This window comes from Stomoxys calcitrans, chromosome 2 (genome assembly GCF_963082655.1).
Source record: "Stomoxys calcitrans chromosome 2, idStoCalc2.1, whole genome shotgun sequence".
NCBI classification, from domain to species: Eukaryota; Metazoa; Arthropoda; class Insecta; order Diptera; family Muscidae; genus Stomoxys; species Stomoxys calcitrans.
Genome location: NC_081553.1, coordinates 131689778 through 131712738, shown reverse-complemented (window position 1 = coordinate 131712738; position 22961 = coordinate 131689778). Strand labels below are relative to the sequence as shown.

The window sequence follows — 22961 nt, the reverse complement described above, 5'->3', positions numbered from 1 at the left end:
GTACTTGTTCTCTCTCAATATCCATGTCGAATTTGGTCCAAATCGGATCATATTTCGATAAAGCTGTTATGGGGCATAAATTATGCATTTTTCACCGGATTATCACGAAAGGTGGTTTATATGTATACCCGATGTGGTGGATATTCAAAGTTCGGCCCGGCCGAACTTAACGCCCTTTTACTTGTTTTACTTGTCATTTTTACTACAAGATAAACTAGTTTTTTGTATGTCGGCAGATATATCCTTTGTTTATAATTCAAAATTAAATTGCTCTTCCCAATACAATATTCAATTAAAGTCACATTTAAAAATAAAATTTTTAAACATGTTCATACCTCGATTTTTACTTGGAAAATATAAAAATAAACTAAAGCACCCTAACGTTCTGCGCAGGAAGTCGGATGCAATAAAATACGACAGCGATGAAGCTGTAAAAGAAGCGTTATGCGAAATTCTCACATATAGCGTGTTCCTGATAGCAAGCACAATAGGTAAAATTCGACGCACTTATTTGTTAGTAGATTCAAGTAAATGTCTGATATCAAAATGCAAGTAGTAATTAAACTTATTTGTTTTCTCCATACAGTGGCCAATGCCTCCCATCATTTGTACATGTTCTATTTCAACCAAACTTTGAAAAAGCTCTTCATCGGACGAGAAATGGAAACGAAATTTGGCATGGAAGTCCGATTTGAAGAAATAGTAACAACTTTAGATTTATGGAACTTTTTGGAAACAAAATTCTTGGATGATTTGCATGGTGAGACGTTTACGGCATATAGAAATAATGAACCAACGCGCACAAGAAAAGAGAAAACGAAATCCTTTAACATTACTGAAGAAGGGTATGGACTGAATGACGATCAAAGACGTCTTGTGTTACGAGATAATATTTTGTTGGGACCTCCACGTTTGCGACAAATTCGTGTCAAAGAAAATTCTTGTCATGTAAATGAGGCCTTCTTACGATACTTCAATTCGTGCTATAGAGAGTACTCTTACAATTCTGAGGATCGAAGACCGTTTTTCAAAAAGTAAGTAAGCATTTCAAATGTTATGTAAATGGGCGGGATTTGCTAACCCGAGTAAAAAAAGTTGATATGATTAGATCCAAATTGTATTATTGGATATGGGACCAGATATAGCAACGTTTTTTATGATTACGAAAATATTCCTGAAATTCGACTAATGCGTTCTCCTCTATTCTCATGTAACTATATATCATTTATTTGAACCCCATATTGCAATTGCCCTCAAAATTGGATATCAAATTAATTTTCTCATCTCATTTAAACTCCTTATTGCAAAAGTCAGCAAATATGTCCAGTTTGGGGTATAGGCGCTAAAAACTATGAATATTTAGTTCCACTCTCTTTAAGACCCAAATTGTCTTGGTGAGCAAATACGTATTATTAGGGGTTGTTTTGGTGGTGGGACATCCGCTAGACAGTTGGCCCCTAATGTTGATATCAGATATGTGGTCTACTCCCACATACCTTTCATTTGAGCCCCATATTTCGATAGTCGGCAAACATGACCGGCTTGGGGGGTATTTTGGGGATGGGCGGCCACTCAGTGAGTTGGCCTTGAAAATATATATCGGATTCGTGTTCCACTTTAAATACCCTCTTATTTGAGCCTCACATTGCAATGGTCAGAAAATACTTACTGTTTGGGTGGTGTTGTGGGGGTCGGGTGGCCCCGTAGACACTTTCCCGAATATTGATATCAAATTTGTGATTTACTCCCAAAGACCTTTCATTTGAGCCCCATATTGCTATGGTCGTAAATTTGTGCCCTTTGAGGGATGTTTTTAGTCCGACAATTGAATAACAGATTCGTATTCTAAAGGGTGATTTTTTTGAGGTTAGGATTTTCATGCATTAGTATTTGACAGATCACGTGGGATTTCAGACATGGTGTCAAAGAGAAAGATGCTCAGTATGCTTTGACATTTCATCATGAATAGACTTACTAACGAGCAACGCTTGCAAATCATTGAATTTTATTACCAAAATCAGTGTTCGGTTCGAAATGTGTTAAAATTTTGACAAATTTTGTTCAGCGATGAGGCTCATTTCTGGTTGAATGGCTACGTAAATAAGCAAAATTGCCGCATTTGGAGTGAAGAGCAACCAGAAGCCATTCAAGAACTGCCCATGCATCCAGAAAAATGCACTGTTTGGTGTGGTTTGTACGCTGGTGGAATCATTGGACCGTATTTTTTCAAAGATGCTGTTGGACGCAACGTTACGGTGAATGAACACATTTCGAACCGAACACTGATTTTGGTAATAAAATTCAATGATTTGCAAGCATTGCTCGTTAGTAAGTCTATTCATGATGAAATGTCAAAGCATACTGAGCATCTTTCTCTTTGACACCATGTCTGAAATCCCACGTGATCTGTCAAATACTAATGCATGAAAATCCTAACCTCAAAAAAATCACCCTTTACATTCGAATACCCTTTATTTAAGCCCCATATTCCCATGGTCAGTAAATAAGTCCTGTTTGGGGGGTGTTTTGGGGGATTCGTATTCTTCTCTCAAATATCTTTCATTTGAGTCCCATATTGCCGTGGTCGGTAAATATGTCCCATATTGTCGTGATTGTTCTAAATATATGTTTGGTAGATTTTAGGGTGGGGCAGCCCCTTAGGTACCCCATCCGAAATTTGGATACCAAATTTTTATTTTTTGGGTACTATATGAGAGCACACAAAGTGTCGCTTAAATCGCACCACCCCTCTCCGAGATCTGGCGTTTCTGAAAATTAGGGTAAGAGGGAGGGTTCGCCCCCCTTCCGACATCAAAAAATGTGGTACCCTATTTTTACCACGGGGTCATTATGCACCATCTGTGAAAATTTCAAGAAAATCTGTTTCTTGAGTCTATAAGGAACATAGCCCGATATAGTTCATCACCGAAATCTTATGAACAAAAAAAGAATAGGTTCGAAGTTTCAGCTCAATATGTCTATTTTTAAAAACTGTGAGGTGATTTCAGCAGACAGACGGACGGACAAAAAAAATATAATTTATAGGGTCGAAAAGGAATATTTAGATGTGTTGCAAACGGAATGACAAAATGAAAATACCCTCATCCTTCGATGGTGGATATAAAAATCCTTGAAAAACATCCGAAGAGAAATGTTAATTTCAACAGAGAACGATACCGAGCCATACTACCCGTTTGTCTTTGAGTTGTACTGGGTTGATAATGGTTTCAACAAGACGAAACATGCCACACCGCTCGTAAATCAATGGACATTTTAATTGATGCATTTTGTGAGAAGTTTATCTCTCGAAATGACCCTGTGAGTTTGCCGCCAACATGCGATTTGACGACTCCAGACTATTTCATATTTCAACGAAGGCATACCCAAGCACATTTTTATACCCTCTACCATAGGATTGGTGTATATTATATCCTTTATTCCGTTTGTAGCACATTGAAATATTGATCTTAGGCCCAAAAAAGTATATATATTCTAGATCGTCTTCACTTTTGAAGTCGATTTAGCCGTTTCGGTCCGACTGCCGAAAGCACGCTTATTTTGCGAAGGTATAAAGCTAGGCGCTTAAAATTTTTGAGAGATACTTCCTACATGTATAGCAGTGGTATGTATGGCCTCCCACATAAAACGATCTCCGATTTGGCCTGAATGTTGCACAAGGATTTCTTCTATGACCTTAAACATATGTGCCAAATATGGGCCGAATCGGTCCATAACCTGTTGTAGCTCCCATATATACAGATCTCCTGATTTTATGTCCTGAGCAACTATAGGGCGCAATTCTTATCCGATTTGCGTGAAATTTTGGTCTCCAACAATCAAGCTAAGTATGGCCCCAAATTGGACCATTACTTGGTAAAGCTCTCGTTTGTTAGCCTATAAATATATATCGAACAAAAGCGATCCATCGGGGAGGGTGTATAAGATTCGGCCCTGCCAAACTCAGTACGCTTTTACTTGTTATTTGTTGCTTCTTTTGTCCTGAGCCTGATCATTTTTTTCTGATGGCAGTCTTTTATATACATACTCACTATAGAATTTGTATCTATGTATTTTTAGTACCTCATTTTATACATTGTCCGATTTAAAGGTGAACCCGATTCGTGGGGAAATAAGAAAATATTATGGCGCAGGCTATGTTCGAAGTCTCACGTACGATCGTGCAATCAATGAAGAAATTTTGCAACAACTGAAATCATTAAAATGGATTGATCGTGGAACCCGAGTTGTTATCGTGGAGTTTGTGTTGTACAATGCCAATTCCCAGATGTTTAGCAATGCTAAGTAAGTAGCTACGCAATCTATGAGGAACAGAACACAAATTTGCCTTTCAAATGGAAATCACATCATATATTTTCGAGTATGTTCTTGATTGTCGTGAAATTGTAAGACAATCCAGTGGTATTCTTGTGACATCAAACAATCAAGCTTAAACTGGCGGGTTGAGTACTAAGATGAGCCAAATTGAGCTAGCATTAAAACCAAACTTTGTAAGACCACCAATATCCCTACTACTTATTGATGCAGACTGGTCCACAAATTTTGCAAAAAATCTTTCTCACAAACACTCTAAGTACTACCTCGTCTAAAAATACATTTGCTTTGTAGTACCAGTGCCTTAATTTTCGTCTGTGAAGAAATGGCTTTGTTCTTGAACTGCTTGCTTAGTCCAAAGTATCATCTGTTAGTCAATATTATTCATCGTTTTATATCACAACCTGATATAAATCCGATATAAACCGATTTTCCGATTATTCTTCTTGAGCCTACAGAGGTCTCTTAATTATTGTTGAAAATTGCTTATCTGTTAAAAATATTTGTTTACTAATGTTATCCCCCCCTAAAAATACTTGCAAAGTATATTCATCATTTTCGAACTGTCCCAGGACCTATTCCACGGTGATGGAATGGTGCCAATTCGTCACCTCGAGTGACAAACCCTTATAAAAGTTGTATCCATGTAAGAGGACGAGAACTGGGACCGGTTCCTTTCACCAGAGGACCTATCCCGTGACAGGTTTAGGACCTGCCCCATTCCCGTAGGGCTGATATAGCTCTCATACAAACGGATCTACCGATTTCAATACTTCAGCCCCGTTAGGGCGCAAATCTTCTAGATTTGGCTGAAATTTGGGGCAATGATTTCTACAATGTCCTAACTAAGTATGGCCCAATTTGGTCTATAGTCTGATATAGGTCAAATAGCATAGCCATTCGTATCCATTATACTTTGTTTGCCTGTAAAGATATATTGTGCAAAGAACTTGGCAAATGCGCTCTATGGTTGAGTGTATATAAGATTAGGGCGAACTTAGCGGTCTTTTACTTGTTATACCCTCCACCATAGGATGGGTGTTTTTAACTACTCGAAACATTTGTCTGAGACCCCATAAGGTATATGTATTCTTGATCGTCGTGACATTTTATGTCGATCTAGCCATGTCCGTCCGTCTGTCTGTCGAAAGCACGCTAACTTCCGAGGGAGTAAAGCTAGCCGCTTGAAATTTTATACTTCCTATTAGGTCGGCTGGGATTGTAAATGGGCCATATCGGTAAATGTTTTGATATAGCAGCCATATAAACCGATCTTGGGTCTTGATTTCTTGACCCTCTAGAGGGCGCAATTCCTATCCGATTGGAATGAAATTTTGCACGAGGTGTTTCGTTGCGACTTCCAACAACTGTGATAAAAAAGGTTTAAATCGGACAATAATCTGATATAGCTGTCATATAAACCGATCTTGAATCTTGACTTCTTGATCCACTAGAGGGCGCAATTCTGATCCGATTTGAATGAAATTTTCCACTAAGTATTTTGTTATGATATCCAACAACTGTGCCAAGTATGGTTTAAATCGGTTCATAACCTGATATAGCTGTCATAAACACCGATCTGGTGACTTGACTTCTTGAGCTTCTAGAGGGCGCAATTCCTACCCGATTTGGCTGAAATCTCATACAGTCAAGTAAATGCATTTTTAATAAAACTTAGAATGAACTTTAATCAAATATATAATTGCCATTTTGTTCGATAACCTCTTGCCATCTTCCTGGCAAATTTAGTATTCCTTTATCTGCAAAAAACTGAACCAAGTGCGATTTTATAGCCTCATCATTGCCGAAAGTTTTACCATTTAAGGAGTTCTGCAAAGATCGAAATAAATGGTAGTCGGATGGTGCAAGGTCAGGGCTATATGGTGGATGCATCAAAAGTTCCCAGCCAAGCTCACTCAGTTTTTGGCGAGTGACAAAAGATGTGTGAGGTCTAGCGTTGTCCTGGTGGAATATGACACCTTTACGATTGACCAATTCTGGTCGCTTCTCCTTGATGGCTGTATTCAATTTGTCCAATTGTTGACAGTAAACATCCGAAATAATCGTTTGGTTCCTTGAAAGCAGCTCAAAATATATCACACCCTTCCAATCCCACCAAACAGACGGCATAACCTTCTTTTGGTGGATATCAGCCTTTGAAGTGGTTTGAGCTGGTTCACCATGCTTGGACCATGATCGTTTTCGACTAACGTTGTTGTAAACAATCCATTTTTCATCTCCAGTTATGATTCGTTTTAAAAACGGATTGAATTCATTGCGTTTAAAGTGCATATCACAAGAGTTGATTTGGTTTGTTAAATGAATTTCTTTCAATACATGTGGTACCCATATTAAAATTGACGCCAAACAAACAAATGTAAACAAAATTTCGCGCACTTTTTTTCTAAAGCAAGCTAAAAGTAACAGCTGATAACTGACAAAAAAAAGAATGCAATTACAGAGTCACAAGCCATTAAAAAAATTTGTCAACGCCGACTATATTACTACTATATTACCGACAATTACTTTTTGGGCAACCCAATAAAAAATCCGCAATTACTTTTTAGGCAACCCAATTAATCGATCTCTCTATTTTACTTCTTGAGCCCCCAAAGAGCGCAATTGTTATTCGAATTGGCTGACATTTTACACAGGTCTCCAACATATAATTTAATTGTGGTCCGAACCGGACCATATCTTGTTTTTCTATAACTGCTTCACCCATCATTATTGTGGAAGTACTTTTTTTATAGTAACTGTGTAACATTTCCCTCCACCGTTGAATGTTAGTCGTGAATTTGCGATATTCTAATGTTAAACTTCAGCGTTAAAAGAATTGCTTTTTACGCAGAAATTCAAAACTCCTTTTAAACCACAAATGCTTTGTTTATAGCAAAAGACGATTTGTTACACGAAAGTTGATTCTTTTGCTTTGTCTACATCATGCGTCTTTTCCATTTGACAAAGTGATAAGCTAAAACAAGTAAGAGCGTGCTAAATTCGGCCGGGCCGAATCTTATATACTCTCCACCATGGATCGCATTTGTCGAGTTCTATGCGCGGTATCTCTTTTTAGGCAAACAAAGAATATTGAATAAGAACTGTTATGCAATTGGAGCTATATCAAGTTATAGTCCGATTCGGACCATAAATGAATTCTGAATATTGTAGAAGTCATTGTGTAATGTTTCAGTTCATTCGGATAAGAGTTGCGCCTTGTAGAGGCTCAAGAAGCAAAATCGGGAGGTAGGTTTATATGGGAGCTGTATCAAGCTATTGATCGATTCAGATCATATTAGACACGTATATTGTAGGTCATGAGAGAAGCCGTTGTACAAAATTTCTGCCACATCGGATGAAAATTGCGCCCTCTAGAGGCTCAAGAAGTCAAGACCCAAGATCTGTTTATATGGCAGCTATATCAAAACATGGACCGATTTGGCCCATTTACAATACCAACCTACCTACACTAATAAGAATTATTTGTGCAAAATTTCAAGCGGCTAGATTTACATCCTCGGAAGTTAACGTGCTTTCGACAGACAGACGGGCGGACGGACATGGCTAGATCGACTTAAAATGACATGACGATCAAGAATATATATACTTTATGGGGTCTCAGAATCATATTTCGAGGTGTTACAAACAGAATGACGAAATTTGTACACCACCACCATCCTATGCTGGAGGGTATAAAAAACAGATCAATAAAAACGATGGGAACGAAGATGTGACGTGGCGTATGCCGATGTTTGTCTTGCATTTACAACGACAACAAACAAAATGCAGTATCCCCAAATTGGGCATATAAATTAAAATGTTTTCAAAACATTACCAACAGCTTTCTTCGAAGTAATGTGCAAAGTGTTTCCTAATTTTGACAATTTTTGTGTTATGATTGACTGGGTGATTTGTCGAAGAATACCGCTAATGAAGGGATGAAATCCCATAAGATGCAGTTCGGTTAACTTTTCAACCATATTTTTGAAAACATTTAGATTTAAAACCAAATGGTGATTTTATTAATAAATAAAATCACCCACGGTTGCCAGCTAATAAATGAGTTGAACAACCATTGGTTTAGTACTTATCCCTGTGGTCAATGCCAACCAAAAACACATGATCTTGAAAGCATATAAAAAACAAAAAAAAACTACAAATAAATAAATATATAATAATAAATCTTTTCAACAGAATACTAGCTGAAATGCCACCTGTTGGAGGTCTGGTAACATCATATCAATTCCAGGCTTTAAAATTACATTCAATTTGGTCAGACTTCGATTACGGAGTTTTTGCAGCGTCAGGGATCTTTTATCTTATGGTCCTGCATTATACATTTGAAGAACTTGGGGAATTTATCTCAGTTGGACTGGCAAATTACTTTAAGTCGATGTGGAATTTGATTGATATTACCGTGTTATTGGTAAGTTTTAAAACCAAACTCCTTCCTCGGACAATTTTTGAAGATTTTATGCATAACATCCTTTTCAGTTTTCTTACATATCGTTTGCTTACAATATTATTCACCCTATTTATCTGAAGAAAATTGTGCAAAAATCCAACAATGATCCCAATACATTTTGGAGTATTGATAAGATCTGCTTTTGGAACCTGCTGTACGTTGATATGATGGCAGTATGTGTATTTTTGGTCTGGATTAAAATATTCAAATATATAAGCATCAATAAAACGATGTTACAATTTAGCATAACATTGAAAAAGGTATTTCAAGAAATCCCTTTTCAATCCGGATTCAGATGTTGTACAATGATTTTTTTTAGTGTGCCAAGGATCTTTTTGGTTTTGCCGTAATGTTCTTCATTGTCTTTTTGGCTTATGCCCAATTAGGTCTCTTGATCTTTGGAACCAGCCATCCAGATTTTCGTAGTTTTGGCATTTCTGTTGTAACTTTGATGCGAATGTTTTTGGGTGACTTTGAATATGAACTGATTGAGAAGTCCAATCATATATTGGGGCCAATATACTTTCTGTCATATGTGTTGTTTGTATTCTTTATTCTGCTGGTAAGATTCTGCTACAGAAATGTATTGTGCTCATCGTATAATTATGAAATTTCGTCTTTTTGCAGAATATGTTTTTGGCTATTATTAATGACACCTACGGAGCTGTAAAGTCGGAAGTCAACAGTGGGCATTCACATTTTGGGCCATATTTAGCAAAGTTATTTAGATATATATTTTGTAGCGGTTGCAAATCCCATGAGACAACTGTTTTAAAATCTCGGAAAAGGCAGATGCAAAGTTCAGGAGACTTCCAAATTAATTGGAATGACTTTGCCGAAGTTAACTCAATTTCCGGGGATTCGTTTACAAATGGAAATATATCTCCGACCGGTGGGCGTTTACGAATGCATGTTCATGAACTGATAAGAGAGTGAGTTGATCGACTGAAATATTGGATGCAATTTTTTAATCTGAATACGCAGCTTTTGTGTTAAAGAATTTTATGGTATGATAAAGCACAAGAAACACCAAAACTAACAAAAACAAATTCTTGGAAACCCCCCACAATGGATTCTGCTAAAAATTTATATAAAATAAATTTAGATGAATGTCATAATTTTATTCTACATACCAAACTTCTGTCAAACCAGCAAAAATTAAAGCTTCTAGGAACCAAACAAGGATGACCGAGAGACCGGTTTACAAAAGACCTATATTTGGTTATGAACTGATTTGGACCAGTTGCACAGTTGTTGGAAGTCGTGATAGAACACCGCATGCAAAATTTAAGCCAAATCGAATAAAAATTGCGGCTAGTAAAGATTCAAGAAGACGGACGGAGGCCACCGTTGCGCAGAGGTTAGCATGTCCGCCTATGACGCTGAACGCCAGGGTACGAATCCTGGCGAGACCATCAAAAAAAATTTTTCAACGGTAGTTTTCCCCTCCTAATGCTGGCAACATTTGTGAGGTACTATGCCATGTCAAATTTCTCTCCAAAGAGATGTCGCACTGTGGCACGCCGTTCGGACTCGGCTATAGAAAGGAGGCCCCTTATCATTGAGCTTAAACTTGAATCGGACTGCACTCATTGATATGTGAAAAATTTTCCCCTGTTCCTTAATGAAATGTTCATGGGCAAAATTTGCATTTGTAAGGATTCAAGAAGTCAAATTGGGAGATCAGTTTATATGGGAGCTATATCAGGTTAATGATCGACTTGGACCGTACTTGACGCATTTGTTGAAAGTCATAACAAAACACTTCATGCTAAATCTCAGACAAATCGGACAAAAATTGCGGCTTGTAAGGGCTCAAGAAGTCAAATCGGAAGATCGGGAGCTGTATCTAAATCTGAACCGATATAACCAATTTGCAATCCCCAACGATATACATCAATATTAAGTAAATATCTATGTTAGACTTCTTCCTGTAGGATTTGCATTTCTAGGAAACTAATAATAACAAATAGATTTTTGTCTTTAACCTATATCGTCAAAGTGCAATGAAAAATCACCCCGCCTAGAATGGCCCAAAGCGCGGGGCTTGAAAAAGTCCACTTAACCCTCTCATGCCCAAATTAAAATGGGCGTGGCTAAAATTTTTATGAGTACACATATAATATAGAGTTGATCTCAGTATAAACTGACAAAAATGTCAATGTCCTAGGTGGCCTGGTTCAAGAGCTACAGTTTGTTGCGTATATATAACATTGGGCAATGGTGGTATACATTTAAATACAAGTTGTTTTTTTTTTCAAATACCGTTTATTCGAAATATTGATCTAGGACCCCCTAAAGTATATATACTCTTGATCGATGGCTGAAATTTTGCATGTAGTGTTTTGTTATGATTTTCAACAACTCTGTCAAGTACGGTCCAAATCGGTCAATAACCTGATATAGCTCCCTTATAAACCGATCTCCCAATTTGACATCTTGAGCCCCTGGACCTCTCAATTTTCTTCCGATTTGGCTGAAATGTTCATAATAATCTGTTATGATTTCCAACAACATAGTCAAGTACGGTCCAAATCGGCCTTTAATCTGATATAGCTCCCATATAAACCGATCTCCTGATTCTTCTTCTTGAGCCTTTACAAGCGGCGATTTTTAACCGATTTAACTGAAATTTTGCATATAGTGTTGTGTTACGACTCTCAACAACTGCGCTAAGTGCTGTCCAATTCGGTCCATATAACTAGATATAGCTCCCATATATTAGCAGAATCCACGGTGGTGGGTTCCCAAGATTCGGCCCGGCCGAACGTTGCACGCTTTTACTTCTTCTATTTCAAATCATGTATAGTACGATATTTGTCCGATTTGTCTGAGATTTTGCATGTAGTGTTTTGTTATGATTTTCAACAACTCTGTCAAGTACGGTCCAAATCGGTCAATAACCTGATATAGCTCCCTTATAAACCGATCTCCCAATTTGACATCTTGAGCCCCTGGAACTCTCAATTTTCTTCCGATTTGGCTGAAATGTTCATAATAATCTGTTATGATTTCCAACAACATAGTCAAGTACGGTCCAAATCGGCCTTTAATCTGATATAGCTCCCATATAAACCGATCTCCTGATTCTTCTTCTTGAGCCTTTACAAGCGGCAATTTTTAACCGATTTAACTGAAATTGTGCATATAGTGTTGTGTTACGACTCTCAACAACTGCGCTAAGTGCTGTCCAATTCGGTCCATATAACTAGATATAGCTCCCATATATTAGCAGAATCCACGGTGGTGGGTTCCCAAGATTCGGCCCGGCCGAACGTTGCACGCTTTTACTTGTTCTATTTCAAATCATGTATAGTACGATATAAATAACCTATTACGGAGAAGGGATTTGAACCCGTCTGCTATGCAGACGATGTAATAATTCTTCTTAAGGGTAAGGATCCAAACCAGCTTTGCAGAAGGGCCACATATGACATTGGATTGGGCTAGACCCAGGGGTCTCAATGTTAACCCAGAGAAGACTGAAATATGCCTATTCACGAAGACGAAGGTGGGCCAATTTAACGCATCACGTTTCCTCAATAAAACGATTTCGATATCTGACAAAGTTAAATATCTAGGAGTGATATTGGATTGGAAACTTAATTGGAAGTGTCACATTCATGCATGTACTAAGAAGGCTCATATATGTTGGGAACTATGTAGACTGGCCGTAGGCTCGAAAACGGGCTTGAAACCGAGGATACTGGCTCTGCAGCAGCCTGATTAAACCAATACTTATTTACGCCTCTGCAGTTTGGTGGACTGATATGGAGAAAAAGTGCAACGTTAGGACCATACAACAAGTTCAGAGAACATGTTGTCTTGGCATAGGCGAAGTGATGAGGACCACGCCCATTAGGGCACTGGATACTATTCTAGATATCCGACCCATTGATATATAGATTAATTGTGGGGATTGTGGGGCAGCCACTGCAGCTATGAGACTTAAGGCAATGGAAGAATGGATTGAGGGTAGGGGCATCTCATACCATCGCGGTATAATCGAGGCGACCATAGGAAACCTGGAAGAGGTTTCCGACCGGATACCTTTGACGCAACTTGAGGTCAAGTGCAAGGCACTGCTGCCAGGGGCACAGTCTTGGACTGACGAAACTCTAGTATTACCGTCTGGAAGATCATGTTATACGGATGGATCAAAGCTAAGGGACAGAGTGGGCCAGGGGGTCTACATTAAGAACCCAGGGACTGACAACTGTTTTTGACTGTCAGACCATAATACGGTTCTGCAGGCGGAGATGGGGCGATTATGGAATGCGTGAGGTTGTGTGGTACTAACGTGAGGACGTCGAGTGTGAACATCTTTACGGACAGCAAAATGGCTATAAGGGCTATAACAACTGGAAGGGTAAGGCCACGAATAGTCTTGGAGTCTAAGAAGGAGATTAACGCTATCTCTGAGAATGGCACAGTCCTCATGATTTGGGTGCCGGTCCATGACGGAGTAAAGGGAATGAAAGGTCTGACAATTTGGCGGTGAAAGCCAGAGGACTACCGTCAATAAACTTGGTCAACCCGAATCCTTTCGGATCGACGCAGACACTGTGGAAAAGCGAAACAGTCGGTAGGACTGAGAAAATCATATAGGGTGATCCGGAACGTAAGAGGACGTGGCTATCACTGAAAGGAAGTAAGGAGGAGGTCAGTATTGCTTTGGTGTCATAACGGGACACTTAGGACTTCGAGCTCACTTATGCAAAGTCGGAGCGATAAGTGATAGCATGGGTAGGGAATGTGGGGAAGATGATGGGACGTTGGAGTATTTCCTATATCACTGCCCGGCTTTCGCGACTAAAAAACACCGGTACTTATGTGGGGACACAATACCAGACATGAACCAGCATAGGGGAGTTTTGTGGAAAACAATTAAGGATTTTGTAAGCAGCACGGAATTGCTAACTTAAATTTTGTTTCGAGGTTACTTTTTTAGTTTTTACTGCGCTTAACAAGCCGATTACTTGCTTAGGTGTATGTCCATAGTAGCATAGGGCGGATTCATATCCGCCAACTCTTTCCAATCTAACCTGAAGTAACCTAACCTAAAGTAACCTAACCTATGTTGTTATATGAGACCCAACAAAGGGTCAATATATATTATTGATCGTCTTGATATTTCAAGTCGATTTAGCAATGTCCGTCCGTCTGTCAAAAGCACGCTATCTTTCGAAAGAATAAAACTGGGCGCGGTTAGCCATGACTGTCCGTAAAACTAGGCGGGAAATTTTGCACGAATTGGGATTGCAAACGTTTTGATATAGCTGCCATATAAACCAATCCTGGGTCGTGACTTATTGAGCGACATTCTAGAGGTCAACATTCTTACCCGATTTGTCTTAAATTTTCCATAAGGTGTTTGGTAAAACTTCCAACAACTGTATTAGATATGGTTTAAATAGGTTCATAACCTGGTACAGCATATAACCGATCTCGGATCTTGATCCTCAAGGCAATTATAATCCGTTTTGGCTGAAATTTTTGGTGAAGTTATTTGTTTTGACTTCCAACAACTATAAGAGGTATGGTGCAAATCGGTTTATAACCTGATATAGCTTCTATATAAACCTCTCCCAATTATGCTTCTGGAGCCTCTAGTGGGCTCCGATTTTATTTCTTGAGCTCCTATACGGCGCAATGCTTATTCCGTTTTCACTGAAATTTTACACATTGATTTCTACTATGGCCTCTAACTTCCAAATCAAGTAAGGTCCGAATCGGTCTACAACTTGATATAGCTTCAACAGCATAGCAATTATTAGCCATTATCCTTTGTTTGCCTTTAAAGTGCTATCGGACAAAGAACCTAACAAATGCGATCCATGGTGGAGGGTATATTAGATTTGGCCCGGCCGAACTAAGCAAACTTTTATTTGTTTTGTTTGTTTAATATTCCGTATAAAATTTTTGACAGTTGGTAAAGTTTAGCCCGGGGTGAAACCAAGGGGCCGATCCTCCCTCTTACCCCAATTGTCAAAAACAGTAGACCTAGGAGACGGGTGATTTCGACTTAAGCGAAATTTTGAATGCCTTCTTATGGTAACCCAACAACACAAAATGGTATAAAACTTTGGGGTCAAATAACCCCACCCCAAAACCTGTTCAAACGGATAATAATAAGTATCTGTACAAAATTTCAAGCGGCTAGCTTTACCTGTTCGACTCCTATCGTGATTTCGACAGACGGACGGACGATGGCTAGATCGACTCAGAGCGTTGAGACGATCAAGAATATATATACTTTATGGGTTCTTAGACAGTTATTTTGAGGCGTTACAAACGGAATGACTAAATTGACAATTAGTTGTGGCATTCAACATCGGCCCTAAAAATTGAATTATCATTTATAATCCTTTTAATTATACCCACCACCATAGGATGGGGTATACTAATCTAGTCATTTCCTTTGTAACACCTCGAAATATTGATCTAAGACCCATAATGTATATTTATTATAGATCGTCTAGACATTCTGAGTCGCTGTAATCATGTCTGTCCAACTGTCGAAATCACGATAGCGGTCGAACGCGTAGAGCTAGCCGCTTGAAATTTTGCCAATGGGCTATAACGGTTCAGATTTAGAGATAGCTCCCATATAAACCGATCTCCCGTTCTGATTTATTGAGCCCCTGCAAGCCGCATTTTTTTCCGATTTAACTAAAACTTTTTATAGAAAAAAGTTTGCTGAAAACAGCAAATAATGTCTGCTGAATTTTAGTAGTCAATTTTGCTGCTATTGTAGCAGTAGTTCTGCTATCACAACAGTAGTACTGCAATTTCACAGTAGCAGGCTTATTGCTGAAAACTGTATTGTTGTCTGAAAATGACTGCTGCTAAACTATGAAGGGGATGTTAGAAGAAACAAGTAAAAAGGCGTTAAATTCGGCAGGGCCGTACTTTGGATACCCACCACCTCGGGTATATATGTAAACCACCTTTCATCAAAATCCGGTAAAAGTTGCATACCTTATGTCCCATAGTAGTCATATCGAAATATGTTCCGATTTGGACCAAATAATAATCAGTACAGTAGTTATATCTAAAAATAAACCGATCGGAACCATATACGACGCGGATGTCGAAAAGCCTAACCTAAGTCACAGTGTAAAATTTCAGTGAAATCGGGTTATAAATGACCCTTTTATGGGACCAAGACTTTAAATCGAGATATCGGTTTAGATGGCAACTATATCCAAATCTGGACCGATTTGGGCCAAGTTACAGAAAAATGTCGAAGAGCCCAACACAACTCACTGTCTCAAATTTCACCGACATTGGACAATAAATACCCCTTTTATGGCCCCAAAACATTAAATCGAGAGATCGGTCTATATGGCAGCTTTATCCAAATCTAGACCGATCTGAGCCAAATTGAAGAAGATCGTCGAAGGGTCCAGTACAACTCACTGTCCCTAACTTCGGCGACATCGGACAATAAATGCGCCTTTTATGGAATCAAAACCTTAAATAGAGAGATCGGTCTATATGACAGCTATATCCAAATAAGGACCGATCTAGGTCAAATTGCAGAAATATGTCGAGAGGCTTAACTCACTGTCCCAAATTTCGGCGACATCGGACAATGGCTTTAATGAGCCTTAGACCCTAAATCGTGAGATCGGTCTATATGGCAGCTATATCCAAATCTGAACCGATCAGGGCCAAATTGAAGAAGAATGTCGAAGGGCCTAAAACAACCCATTGCAACGAATTTTGGCAAAATGGGATAATAAATGTGGCTTTTATGAGCCTTAGACCCTAAATCGGAGGATCGGTCTATATGGCAGCTATATCCAAATTTGGACTTATCTGAGCCAAATTGACGAAGGATGTCGCAGGGCCTTACATATCTCACTGTCCCAAATTTCATCAAAATCTGATAATAAATGTGGCTTTTATGGGCCTAAGACCCTAAATCGGAGGATCGGTCTATATGACAGCTTTAATAACCAAATCTGGACCGATCTGGTCCAATTAACGAAGGATGTCGAAAGGCCTAACGCAACTCACTGTTCCAAATTTCAGCAAAATCGGATAAAAAATGTGGCATTGATGGACCTAAGACCCTAAAGCGGCGAATCGGTCTATGTAGGGGCTATATGAAGATATAGTCCGATATAGCCCATCTTCAAAATTAACCTGCTTATAGACAAAAAAATAATCTGTGCAAAGTTTCAGCTCAATATCTCAATTTATAAAGACTGTAGCGTGATTTCAACAGACAGACGGACGGACATGTCTAGATCGTCTTAAATTTTTACGCTGATCAAGGATATATATACTTTATAGGGTCGGAAATGGATATTTCGATGTGTTGCAAACGGAATGACAAAATGAATATACCCCCATCCTTCGGTGGTGGGTATAACAAGTAAAAGCGTGCTAAGTTCGGCCGGGCCGAATCTTATATACTCTCCACCAAGGATCGCATTTGTCTAGCTCTAGCCACGGCAAAAAAAAAGGATAAAAGAAAATAATTGCCATGTTATTGGAACAATATCAAGTTATGATTCATTTCGGACCGTAATTGAACTGAATATTGGAGACCATATTAGAGGTCATTGTGTAAAGTTTCAGCCAAATCTAGTAAGAATAGCGCACTTCAGGGGCTGAGAAAGTAAAATAGGGAGATCGGTTTATAGAGGAGCTGTATTAGGCTATAAACCGATTTATGCCATATTCGACAAGTATGTTAAAAGTCATGAGAGAAACCGTTTTACAAAATTTCAGCCAAATCGGATAATAATTGCGCCCTTTAGAGGCTCAAGAAGTCAAGATCCCATATCGGTTTATATGGCAGCTATATCAGGTTATGATCCGATTCGAACTATTCTTAGCACAGTTTTTGAACGTTAAAACAAAACATGTCATGCAAAATTTCAGCAAAATCGGATAGTAATTGCGTCCTCTAGTGGCTCAAGAAGTCAAGACCCAAGATCGGTTTATATGGCAGCTATATCAGGTTACGGACCGATTTGAAATATTCTTAGCACAGTTGTTGGGAGTCATAATAAAATATATCATGCAAAATTTCAGCCAAATCGGATAATAATTGTGCCCTCTAGCGGCTCAAGAAGTCAGATCCCAGATTGGTTTATATGGCAGCTATATCAAAACGTGGACTGATATACCCCATTAACAATCCCAACCGACCTACACCTATAAGAAGAATTTGTGCAAAATTTCAAGTGGCTAGCTTATGTCCTTCGAAAGTAAGCGTGCTTTCGACAGACAGACGGACGGACATGGCTAGATCGACTTAGACTTGGAAAACTTGGAAAATTTATTGAAACAGCAGCAATGTCTGCTTTCCTATTTTCAGCAGACAAAATCTGCTGTTTTGGCAAACATTTTTGCTGTTTTGAATAACAAATTTGGTTGATAGTACAGCTGAAATCGTATAACCTGATATAGTTTCCATATAGACCGATCTCTCGATTTCACGTCTGAATCCCCTAGAAGCCACAGTTTGCCGGACTTGGTACATTTTTGCACGTGGCGTTTTGTTACGATTTCCCACAACTGTGCCAATTACGGTCCAAATCGGTTTTAACCGATCTCTCGATTATCTTTGTTCGGTTCCTAGAAGCTTTCAATTTTGTCTGGTTTGACAGAAATTAGGTACGTAGAAAATAAAATTCTGCCATTCAACTAATTTTAATTTGCGTCAATTTTACGCAGAACCCATGGTGGTGGGTTTCAAAGATTCGTCTCGGCCTAACTAAGCACGTTTTTACTTGTTACTAATATACTTTGACTAGATGGGATCATCTAATAAAGACAAAATTGTTATTGTGTTTTAGGTATTTTCAGGAGCTCTCTGATAGCGAATACAAGCTGCATAATGTTTCTGAAAACCCAAATTACAATTACGATTTACGAAGGTAAGAGCTCAAAGTTTTTAATTTCGACAATTTCTTCAAATTAAAATAAATTAAAATTATTGCCGCTTTAACTTATGTTTGAATAAACGTAGAGATCAAGTAAGTCTTAAGCAGTTAACTCTGCAGGGTAGAGAAGCACTGAGAACGATACCCTCGGATACCTTTATTTTATTTTATTAAGAATTTTTTACTAAACACAAAGAAGCTTGGCCTTGAGAGATATCTGATGTTTTTTGTTTCGATATATGTTTTTAATTTTTTTCTTTTTGCCCTTACGTAGTTGAACTGAAAAAAGAAAAACTAAGACCTAACAATTTGTATAATTATTTCAATTGCAGTTTAACAAATCGCATTACTCGGCTGGAAGAGGTTCTGGAGCAATTAATAGCAAACATGGACCAGATTTTGAAATTTCAAACAAAACAACAAATGAAGAACAAAAAGTAAATGACGATAACGAGAACCTATTAAACATTTTGTATTATTCCTGTTTAGACATCGACGCTTGCCAATGGCCAAGAAGTCAAAAAGTTTTGTTAAATCTAATTAAACGAAACAAAGAAAAGAGAAATGTTTCAAAACATCAATCATTTCAAGCTGGCGGCGAAATCTCAATATTTAAGTGCAGTGAGAACCTTTGTATCGAGATTGTAATGGACTGAACATGGTTAGGGATTTTCATTAAAATTAGGCAGTTAATTAAATTGTTGCAAGAAGGTTATCTAAAAAGGAGATTTTATCTAAACTTTTAGTATTTGGGTATTAAAGGGTGATTTTTTTGAGGTTAGGATTTTCATGCATTAGTATTTGACAGATCACGTGGGATTTCAGACATGGTGTCAAAGAGAAAGATGCTCAGTATGCTTTGACATTTCATCATGAATAGACTTACTAACGAGCAACGCTTGCAAATCATTGAATTTTATTACCAAAATCAGTGTTCGGTTCGAAATGTGTTCATTCACCGTTCAGCGATGAGGCTCATTTCTGGTTGAATGGCTACGTAAATAAGCAAAATTGCCGCATTTGGAGTGAAGAGCAACCAGAAGCCGTTCAAGAACTGCCCATGCATCCCGAAAAATGCACTGTTTGGTGTGGTTTGTACGCTGGTGGAATCATTGGACCGTATTTTTTCAAAGATGCTGTTGGACGCAACGTTACGGTGAATGAACACATTTCGAACCGAACACTGATTTTGGTATTAAAATTCAATGATTTGCAAGCGTTGCTCGTTAGTAAGTCTATTCATGATGAAATGTCAAAGCATACTGACCATCTTTCTCTTTGACACCATGTCTGAAATCCCACGTGATCTGTCAAATACTAATGCATGAAAATCCTAACCTCAAAAAAATCACCCTTTAGATTTTATAAGCATTGGGGTACTAGGAGGTGGGGCGACCTCCCATTACTTAAACTTAATTTTTTATACCATATTTGTAATCTACTGTCGAATATTTTCATTTGAGGCCCATATTGACATGAACGTCGAATATATCTGTTTAGAGGAGTTTTTGGGTTGGGGAGGCCCGCTGGTTACTAGGACCCAAATTTTAATACGATATTCGTTTTCTAGTCTTCAATACCTTTCATTTGATACCCATATTTGATACCCTATCGCTCCACTTTTGGTTTTGGATGGCGTTGTTGGGGTAGGAGGGAGGGACCACCCCCATCCGATATCTAAAAATTATATAGCCTATGTTTCCTTCCAGTCAAACTTACACAATCTGTAAAAATTTTAAGAAAATCGGTTCAGACAAACAAAAAAACCGAGTCCAATATAGTCATGATGGGTCATATGCCCATTTAGAGCGTTGTTGTGGTGTAGGGTGACCCCCTTCACTTCGATCTGATTTTGTATGCCAGATTCGTAATCTACTCCCGAATCTTTTCATTTGAGGCCCATATTGACATGAACGCCCAATATGTTTGTTTGGGGGAATTTTAGGGTTGGGAGGCCCGATGGGTACTTAGACCCAAATTTTAATACCATATTCGTATTCGATTTTGATACCCATATTGTCCCGAAACCAACAAATTATAAACCCTATTTCTCCTTCCTGACCATATTCGCAATCTACTCCTGAATACCTTTCATTTGTGTCCCATATTGGGTGGTACTTTTGGGGTAAGGGGGAGGTTGATCGCGAACATTTGTTCAAACGCTAGAGCAACAGATTTTATATATGCTAGATTGAAGAAGTGGTTACGGCGTTTAACTAGTCCTAAGGGACTAAGAGAATACACCTTAGACAATTACCGAGAGGTTGAGCTCTCTTACCATTTCAAAAAGAATTTTCGAAAGCCCATGGCAGGAACTGTTTGATGTTTACTTATTCACCTTATTTCTTAATCCTCTTTCAGTCTATGCCCCTGAGCTGGTTCAAATCTGTTATTACGTACGAATTCGAATGATGGGACCTTTATCATGCGAAAGCTTGGCATTGACACAAGAAGTGCCCTAAAGTCTCCGCATCCTTTTCACATGCCCTAAACTCAGCCGCGCTTGGTGAATCTATCTTGTGTAGGTGTGCCTGCGCTATGTGACTAGTGTAGATGCCGAAGTTTGTTTGCCTCGTCTAGTCACTGTCTGGATACATTCATAGGAATTCTGCTGTCCTTCTGACAGCCTCTTCATTTCAATGTGCGCTAAATTCATTCGAAAAACTTTGCAAATACGTTCGGTCCAGCCTTGTTTCTTATGTCAACACCATTTTCTATAAGGTCGTTGATATGTCTAAAATGCAAATAAAACAACAAGGAAACTGCGCCAATTCAATATAAATTAGTCAACAGCAAAAAAAAAATATAAGCTTGATGTAGGTTTGGAATGCGTAATGGGACATAGCAATGACTTGAGCGACAGATTGTTGGTGGGACAAATTTCAAATGCAACAACATGTCCACAATAGCGGCCTGTACATGGATTTTCAACAGTTAACGTTATTATAGACCAGTTTGCTTATATTTTAAGTGAGAAAAATATACAAGTTGTTCTGTTTTTCTGCTGCTTATTGTCTTTGTTCTTGACGTTATTCAGTGAAAACTTTGATGCACACAATGCTAATGACAACTACAGTAGGCCCTGGCCCTCTCAACATGTTTTTCAATAAGACTGTACATGTGGCGTCTTTTCTGATATCTACATGGCTTCAACGACTGTCCTGTTAAATTTCAGATAAGACTTGGTTGTTGTTTGCTCAATGAACACCAAATGGAATGTCCAATGAATCCATAAGTACTTACTTCCAAGACGAAACCAAGTTAACTGCTCCAAGTGCCAGTTTTTGAGATTGATTCAAACAATTGAACTTTAGGTTCTTCCTATTAGCATATGCAACAAAAAGTTGATTCGAAAACGCTCGAGCACCTTTTTCCATTCTAAGATAATCATGGTATCAATTTCATGTAGTATAGAGTATAATTTTTGCATGTCGAGAGGTGACTTAATTATGATCAAGTCCATAGGTAGATTTGATAAGAACCATCTTCCATTTTGACTTCTTGAGCCCCCAGGGGCACAGGTTGAACACTCGCTAATTCAGGCCTGTGCTCAAACAAATAAAGGCCTTAAGAAGAACTTATTTTTCCTGCCAGTGCAGGATAGTCACCTCGACGTCCTCACAGTTTCATGCCTCATTCAGCATATCACCATGTTTTCCTAAACAGAAAAAAAAAAATAAATAAAAATCGGTTTCAATTACGAAATTAATTAATCCAATTAATTTTTAAATTGAAACTGCTCCATTCACAAAAATGATATCAATCACCGTTTTAAAAGATTGCATATTCAAATAAAGAAATTATTGAAATTTTATTAATTTTCAATTAATTTTTTAATAATAAATAAGAAATGATTGTAATTTTTCAACTAATTTTTTAATTGATCCAATTAAAACATGTGATGTTTGCCTCTTGGTACATGAAATTTAGGTGCGTCGTTTGAGCAAAAGTCCGCGACCTCAACGAAATTTCTTATTCAAAATAGCAAAAATGTTTGCTAAAACAACTGTTTTTGCCTACTGGAAAGGGGTAAGCAGACATGACTGTTATTTCAGCATACATAGGGCTGCTGTTGTAGTAAACATTTGCTTTTGCTATTTCAACGTACAAAGTCTGTTGCTTCGCCTACAAAAAAATCTGATTAAATATTGAACACGTATTACTGCTGAAAACGCCAAAAATTGTTGCTACGATAGCAAAAAAAATTGCACTGCTTTGAGGGCGAGTATATATTTGCGTGGCATTTCCTTTTGTATTTT

The 22961-nt window shown here is 38.3% G+C and overlaps 1 protein-coding gene across 4 annotated transcripts; it reads left to right on the top strand.

Moving 5' to 3' along the window:
* The first annotated feature begins 275 nt into the window (after positions 1 to 275).
* LOC106089016 (polycystin-2-like protein 1) lies at positions 276 to 21468 on the top strand. Of its 4 annotated transcripts, none has more exons than XM_059361347.1 (10): positions 276 to 491; positions 587 to 1034; positions 4078 to 4302; positions 8527 to 8758; positions 8827 to 9057; positions 9117 to 9359; positions 9425 to 9729; positions 18616 to 18696; positions 19035 to 19139; positions 21064 to 21468. In XM_059361347.1, the coding sequence occupies exons 1-10, from the start codon at positions 326 to 328 to the stop codon at positions 21074 to 21076; spliced, it is 2049 nt and encodes a 682-aa protein (XP_059217330.1). In that variant the 5' UTR covers positions 276 to 325; the 3' UTR covers positions 21077 to 21468. The 4 variants fall into 4 exon arrangements, 3 of the variants coding, with proteins under 3 accessions (XP_059217330.1, XP_013110212.2, XP_059217332.1); XM_013254758.2 differs by lacking the exon at positions 21064 to 21468 and adding an exon at positions 9782 to 9804 and having other exon boundaries at positions 19035 to 19168; XM_059361349.1 differs by lacking the exon at positions 4078 to 4302.
* The last annotated feature ends 1493 nt before the right edge of the window (positions 21469 to 22961 follow it).